The sequence below is a fragment of the Leptodactylus fuscus genome, chromosome 2 (assembly GCF_031893055.1).
Source record: "Leptodactylus fuscus isolate aLepFus1 chromosome 2, aLepFus1.hap2, whole genome shotgun sequence".
Lineage (NCBI taxonomy): Eukaryota > Metazoa > Chordata > Amphibia > Anura > Leptodactylidae > Leptodactylus > Leptodactylus fuscus.
Window position 1 is genome coordinate 220,041,232 of NC_134266.1, and position 8,385 is coordinate 220,049,616.

General features: G+C 39.9%; 1 protein-coding gene across 1 annotated transcript in view; it reads left to right on the forward strand.

Annotated features, from left to right (window-relative positions):
- GDF11 (growth differentiation factor 11) overlaps positions 1 to 8,113 on the forward strand; it is a 102,492-nt gene extending 94,379 nt beyond the window's left edge. Inside the window, exons 2-3 of the mRNA XM_075265675.1 lie at positions 4,428 to 4,801; positions 6,263 to 8,113. Of these exons, the coding sequence (XP_075121776.1) occupies positions 4,428 to 4,801; positions 6,263 to 6,643 (755 nt within the window). The 3' untranslated portion in view covers positions 6,644 to 8,113. The remainder of the gene's footprint in view (positions 1 to 4,427; positions 4,802 to 6,262) is intronic.
- Positions 8,114 to 8,385: the final 272 nt, after the last annotated feature.

The window sequence follows — 8,385 nt, forward strand, 5'->3', positions numbered from 1 at the left end:
TGTATTTATACTCACTCAGTGTGAAACCTGGGCCTGTTTCGATGAACACAAAAGGGATATCCTGGCAGGAATGGTGAAATTTGTATAATACCCCTTTAGTGACAATACACTATCATGTCCCCCTTGTTGTCCCCACACAGTATAATGTTCTTCTCATTGTGGTCCCTACAATATAATTTCACCCTTGCTGTGCCCCCAAAATATAAAATCCCTTCATTGTGACCCCACAGTGTAATGTCACACTTATTCTATCTCTCTGTGTGAATGTTCTCACAGAGTCACAGCCATACCTGCAGCTATCTCTAGGACAGTGGTGTCTCTGAAATCCTTTCCCGCGTCTACGCGTCTGTGGCCCCGCCCCCTCCAGCCGATAGGCAGGCGGCTGTTCCTGTCTATCTCCCAGGGATGCCGCTCGGGGTTAGCACTGTGAGTGGAGACTCAGCCGTCGCTCCCTGTAGTAACTTTCCCCGCGGCACACCCGACCATGTGATTGAAAATCACTGCTCTAGAAGTAACAGAACGAATGACAGCAAGCAGAGATCAGAAAGATACAGAAAGTATATTGGACAATTATATATCTTTCTATTGTACATTTGTTTGTCAATATTGCTCTGAAAGTGGCCAACCCCTTTAAGGAGATAGTACTTCAGTGGGGTTTTTCATTTTTTTTGCAAGGCAAAAAAATGAGTAGCCATATTTTACTGAACCACTTTTTTGCAACAAAAACAGCAAGTGGGGGGCAATACGTTGGCTCAGTGGTTAGCACTGCAGGCTTGCAGTACTGGAGTCCATTGTTCGAATCCTGCCAGGTACAACATCTGCAAGGAGTTTGTATGTTCTCCCCGTGTTTTCGTGGATTTCCTCCCATACTCTAAAAGACATACTGATAGGGGAAAAAGTACATTGTGATCCCTATATGGGGCTCACAATCTACACAAGAAAAAAAAACGAAAAAAAAACCCCAAAACATCAAGTCATTTAACTTTTTTTGATGTTCGGCAAGGGAAAAATCAGAAAATTTTACTGTAGCACTTTTATAGAAAAATAGTCAATTGAAAAAGTAGTTTATACAACCCTACTGAGTTCAGTCACCTGGTAAAGAAAAAAAAAAGTCAACCAAATAATGAGTATATACATACAAAAAGAGTTCTGTGTGATGTAAGTATATTGTCTGTTCTTGGTCTTGGGCACAGTGCAGATTGAATTGTTTATCTCTTAACTCTTAAATTTTTTCACTGATACCCACAACTGCAAACAGTTCAGATCCTTTCCTGACATCTGGATATTATACACTGATTGTTAGGTATTTACTTATGGCGGCCACCAGGTCTCTGCTGTATTATACAATGGAGACCCATCAGGCTTGTCTCCTATTCACTTCTATTACTGTACAACTGCTGATATATATAAGAGAATTGCCTGTATTTTGCAATATATTACATTAATACATTCATGACCAGAACCCCTGGTGTTCAAGACTACTAGGTATCTAAAAAATTATATATTTTTTACTGTAATTTCTAAAGTAATAAAAATTCAAATCACCCCCTTTCCTTAGGACACATAGAAAGGTACTTAAATAAAGTGAATCACATACACATTATCTCTGTGTCCAAAAATGCCTGGTCTGCAAACCTATACAAATATTTTTCCCATATGGTAAACAATGTAGTGGTAAAAATAATCAGAATAGCTGAATTTACTTTTTTGCCTCCCATAAAATTTATGCATCTCAGTACATGGAAATATAAAAAGTTACAGATGTCATAATATGGTGACTCTAAGAAATATTGTTTTTGGTTTGTTTGTTTGTTTGTTTTTTTTTGCAAAGTTCTGGATTTTTTTGAGGGGTTAAAACATAAAACTACCGTATATGAATTTGATATTCTATTTAATACCATGCTATGGAATACAGCTGGCATGTCATTTTGGCTGCACAGATAACTGTAAAAACAAAGCCCCTAACCCCTCGTTCACATCTGCGTTTGGTAATCCGTTCGGGGAGTCTGCATGGGAACCCCCCGAACGGAATACCAAATGCATTGCCAAGCGGTGTGCAGTTAAATACACGGACCCCATAGACTACATGTGGACAGAAAAGTTCTTTGTGATCTACTTTCATGTCCACATGATTCGTGCGGGCAGCACGTGGAAAGCACATGGACCCCCATTATAGTCTATGGAGTCCGTCTGCTTTCACTGCACACCACTTGCCAGGGCGTTCGGTAGTCCATTCAGGGGGTCATGTGCTATAAATTGTACTTTCTGCTGATTGTTTTGTGAATGACGTTTGCTAGTTTATGGGAGCCGTGGGAATTTTCCCCTAAAAGCTGCAGAGGTATTGATTTCAGTGACTTATTTTCATTATGTTGCTGTCGCGATTTTTTCTTGTAGCCTTTAAGATAACAGGAATAGATGGGGATATCAGCATAATACCGTGTCTCTACCAAATTTCCTGTTTTTGATAGGTTGCTATTTGTTACCTAAGGTCTGATATTTGGTAAAAATTTTTTTATCATAATAAAGGGGAGGGGTTTTTCCATCTAAGGTACGGGTCACACTACCGTTGGTGTCCGCTTACAAGGTGTCCGTTTAAAAAAACAAAACAAATGGACATATAATGGACACAAACGGAAACTAAATGATGGCTACCAGTTACTGTCTGTTATATATCCGTTGCACATAGACCTCAATATTTTAAAAAACCAGACACTTGCTGATAGAAGTCCAGCATGTAGGACACTTTTATCCACTTGAAAAAAGCGGACATGGGTGTAAACGGACACTAAAGGACACAAGATAAAATCCCATTGAAATGAATGGAAATTGCAAACGGACCAGCTAGTGTACGGGCAATAGCCATGGACACTGCTGAGCGGACACCAACGGTAGTGTGAATGCCCCCTAATGGTTTCACATACTCTTCACTCTCCCCACCACTCCGGCTTGTGTATTGTACATCTCAGTTCAATAGTGTGATCCAAAAAATGAAAAGTGTGCTTGTTGTTAATCTGTATATTTATGTACAGAGATAAGAGAGGTGCTGATGATCTAGCCCTTATAAGATCTCACCAGCTAACAGAAGGCACCATTAGCCATCATTCACAATGAAAAACACTTCAGTTATGGTAAAGAGAATCTGTCACCATGAAAATACTTTGTAAACTGCAGATAGCATGTTATAGAGTAGGAGGAGCTCAGCAGAACGATCCTTATATAAGATGTACACAAAACTCGTAAAAGATTCAGCTCACCCATAAGATGTGAAACAAATTTTAAAGATGATGTGCTCCTGGGAGACTCGGAAACTGGCAGGACTTTAACCAGTGATAAAGTAGAATCCAATAGTATAAAAATCCAGCTCCACCAGGCAACACGATGAAAATTTCTTAAAAAATAACTTTTATTGTAGCATTCCAATAAAAAGTGTTACAAAGTAACATCCAGTGGACGGTCAGAGATATCACATGAAAAAAGGCTACGCGTTTCCGGACATGACGTGTCAGAAGGGACACGTCATGTCCGGAAACGCGTAGCCTTTTTTCATGTGATATCTCTGACCGTCCACTGGATGTTACTTTGTAACACTTTTTATTGGAATGCTACAATAAAAGTTATTTTTTAAGAAATTTTCATCGTGTCGCCTGGTGGACCTTATATAAGATATATAGACTCTAGAATTTGACAATTAACCAGGTAATTGCCTCTTCTTTCTATGCTTAGAAGGAGTAATTGAGTCTAATGGGTGGTCCTAAAAATGATTGACAGCTGTTACAGTCACCATAAAGCAGAGGCTGTCATGCAAGACTGTCCACTGAACTCAACTACTCCTTCTAACCATAGAAAAAACTGAGAAATAAATGCAGAAACAACAAGTTCTGCTGAACTTCTCCAACAAAACTATAGATCAAGCACCCTAGCTTCTTCTGCTCTATAACATGCTGCCAGAAGATTAGACGCATTTTAACAAGTTTAAATCTTATCCTGGAGATGGAAATACTTCCTTTAGGTAACACCATTAAACAATATGGAAGGCAATATAAGCAATCTAATGGAAATTATATTGTCTGGATGGTTGGAGATCACATATAATAGCAATTATGGCCAGGGCCCAAGTGGCGTAAATGCAGCAAATCCCCAAAAATATGCACAGCAGAAATACTGTGATTTTCAATAACATTGCGGTTTTGGAAATTGCAGTATGTCAATTATACCTACAGAAACACTAGTGATTTCCCTATAGGTATAATGCAAGCGGAAGGTCCGCCGGAGTTTTTTCCACAGCACTTTTTTGCTATGTCCTGCTACATGGGGTCTCGGGCTTAAACTTCTAAGTGGGACATTTTAGATTATTTTGTTTGCTAAGATATCTGTAATAGGCAGTATTGCTAACCTTGTGGTTTCTACTCTTTTTCTTTCTTCTGCAGCGGACCCGGTGGTCAGAGTGGACGGGAACCCTCACTGTTGCTATTTTAACTTTAGTCCAAAAATTATGTTCACCAAGGTGGTAAAAGCCCAGTTATGGGTTTACCTGCGACCTGTGCAGCACACCTCCACAGTCTACCTGCAGATCCTGCGCCTGAAGCCTGTAACAGAAGAAGGCAGTAAGCACATTCGCATAAGATCTTTGAAGATTGACTTACATTCACGTACAGGCCATTGGCAAAGTATTGATTTTAAGCATGTGTTACAAAACTGGTTTAAGCAGCCACACAACAACTGGGGTATTGAGATTAATGCATTTGATCCCAATGGAAATGATCTTGCTGTCACTTCTCTTGGACCTGGAGCGGAGGGCCTGGTGGGTATAGTTTTGATTATTTTATTAATGAAATAAATAAGTTGAATCATTTCACTACTGTTGTACAATCGTTAAAATGACATCTGCTGTGTATGAGATGACAAAAAATATACTGATGCAGAAAATGGAAATATATCAGAAGAATACCTGCTTCTTGGAGAATATATTATTTGCAAACACATCATAGGGGCAGCAAAAAGATGCAATCAGATTTGTTGTCAGGAGCAGCTATTTTCATCTTCCCTTGAACTAGGTTTTGATAATTCTCCCCCATTGAGTGCTTTGCCTGTTTACCTTTTACTACAGGTACAAATATGTTTCAGCATGTAGATATTACTTTTTGCATCTTATTCAATGCTGGACTTAGGCCTGGTTCACATCTGCGTTCGGTATTCCGTTTGGGGAGTCCAAATGTGGGGACCCCCCAAACGGAATACCGAATGCATTAAAAAGCGGTGAGCAATGAAAGCACACAGACCCCATAGACTATAATAGGGTCTGTGTGTTTTCCACGTGATGTCCGCACGAATCATGCGGAGAGAAAAGTGCTGCTTGAAGTACTTTTCTCTCTGCATGACTCGTATGGACACCACACAAGTCCACAAGCGGACTCCCAAACGGAATACCGAATGCAGATGTGAACCAGGCCATAGGACAGATGGTGCCCTGTGCATTATTTCTTTTTGATGCCCCCACCCATCATAAGAAAAATAAATAAGGTAGTCACATACTCATCCCAGAACCAAGCTAATAGCAAAATATAGTACCAGGAGCAACTATATTACAAAAAATATCCACACCGTACCCCACAATTTTAGAAAAACGCCAACACTGTACCCTCTGATTTTAAAAAATAACCATACCGTGTCTGTGATAATAAAAAAATACCATCCCTGTGCCCCCTGAATAAATATATGCCCCACACTGTCTAAATAGAAAAGAACTCCCTGCCACCCCAGCACTAGATGGTCACCACTTGTGTCCAGGGCCCCTGGGATCAGTGCAGGCAATGCAATGACACTATGCTGCATGCAGGTGTAAGGATCTTCTAAGTGCCAGCTCTGAAACTTGTTCCTTTGTATTTGAGTCTTTACAATGTGGATACAAATGAGTCCAAGAAAGAGGGGCTGTCAGGACACTGTGTGTGCATGTGTATGTGTGCGTGTGTATGTGTGCGTGTGTATGTGTGCGTGTGTGTATATGTGTGTGTGTGTGCCCCTGGCTAGTGCCCCACTTACTACCTAGGTGTCCAGTGCCCTGTGTGAACGCATAGATCAGACATTAAGGGCAGCCATGAACTATTTATGCTAGTATAGCAGTGAGGAAGGTGTATGGGTGTACAACTATGTGTCAGTTCAAGTATTTCAAGGTCTTCATAAAAGTGCATGATGGGAAATGTAGTGATAGTATTGTCTCTATTCAACACTGCTTTATTTTCAAGTCTGTTTCTTTCCCATACAGCACCCATTTATGGAATTGCGTGTTGTGGAGAACAGCAAGCGATCAAGGCGGAACTTGGGCCTTGACTGTGATGAACACTCTACTGAGTCACGTTGCTGTCGCTATCCGCTTACCGTGGACTTTGAGGCCTTTGGCTGGGACTGGATTATTGCACCCAAACGCTACAAAGCCAACTACTGTTCTGGCCAGTGCGAGTACATGTTCATGCAAAAGTACCCCCACACTCATCTGGTCCAACAAGCAAATCCACGAGGGTCTGCTGGTCCTTGCTGTACCCCTACCAAAATGTCACCCATTAATATGCTGTATTTTAATGACAAACAACAGATTATTTATGGCAAAATCCCTGGAATGGTGGTAGATCGCTGTGGATGCTCTTAAGACTTTGGCTCTCTGTCCTCTAACTACTCATATTCAACTCTTTTCTTTCTCTCAAGGGTACAAGCAGACCAAAATTTGGTATTGGGATAGTGCAGTATTTATGCTACCACACCCTTTATCCAAACCTAGTTAAAACGCTAGAGATTTGACACTTTTATGTCTTATTTCTGCATCTAGTTAAGCTCTTGCAATGACTGCTATTGTCTTTACACATGGTCAATATGGCACCTCAGTGTTTGGGCCCTTTCCTATATGATAAAGATGAAGAAAGCTAGGGGCAGCTCAAATCATGATGTGTCATATTGTACTAGGCGAAAGAGACTTGCTATCATTTAGGCAGCTTGCAATGAAAGTGAACCTTTTTCATTGTGCAAAGCTGCAAATTCAATGGGTATGAAGGGGATATATTCACGTCTAAGATTTTTTTTTTTTTTTTAATCATTTCTTGCAAGTTGTTGGTTGCAAAGTGGGGGCCAAAAAGATCTGTTTTGCACTTGACAACTGCCACTTGCGTTATACATGTTTTCTCGGAAGTGCATTGCATGGATTGCTTTGTGCTTGACATTTTACTCACTCATACATAACCGCCCTAAAATCACTGGAAATTCCCTCCTACCTTTAATCTTTTGCAACCATTCCCTTAAAGGGAGACTCCAGATGAATATCCTCTGGAGGTTGCCTGTATCTACTGCTCTGTGCAATACAAAATGCAAAGCATAAGTTAAATAAAGAATTCCTTGTAAGTTTTCACTTTTGGCTAATCATGTAATGTCTTTGTCCTTTCCTTAGTCATATGCCGTATATAGCATATGTACCGGGAATCCTGTTTGCAAAGGTCTGGATCCACAATCAATAGGGTAAACCTAAAACTTGAAACTATATGACATTAGAAAGATACTTTGCCCAAAAATGTTTAGTGCTTAGCCTGGATTTTCTTCTTATAGCAGTCCAGTGAGTATGAAATCACAAGGAATCGCAGTGTTAATGCTTCTCAGGGATTGGGCTAACATCAGATTTGAGTGAAGTTCCTATTTATCATGTTTTTAATAGGTTCATGTCTTGAGTATGGGATATACAGACCAGCAAACTTCAGCTCATTTCCACTTTCCACCTATCTTGCCCGCTCTGTTGTTTCAATCCACTTGCACTCATCGCTAGTTTGGTCATTTTTTTGGTTGGTTTTGTTATATATCTAGTTTTATTAAATAGAGCTCCCAAAAATGATAAATCGGGGCATCCATATAACCTGAAGTCACCCAATATGTTAATACATATTGTCCAAGGTACCCATTCATTCTTGCACTTCTAACATGGGTATTTTAGGACTCAATCATTGCTTTTATGTGATGTGTGGCAATAAATGATACCGACCTGGAATTATTCGGAGCTGTTCGCATATCCACCATTGCAGCTACAATACTAGTATCCTATGACTTCAGTGCCTCAGTCCGTAAATTCACTTTGAACAGACTTTGTCCAAAATCCATAATATATATATATGTAGATGCTGCGACATTTCTTTTCAAATTCCGCCTATAAAATATAATAGCTTTAAATGATGCTGACATTTCAGTTTTTTTAACTAATAGGAACGGATGAGTCAATATACGATAAACTTTGGAAAGTTGTACAGCGCTCACTACATTTGCAATGTTCAGAAAACATGATTAAAACTTAAGTGGTTCTACGTCGTAGGGTTTCTTTTAGCCATTTGTTCCTTTATTAGAACATTATAGACTCCG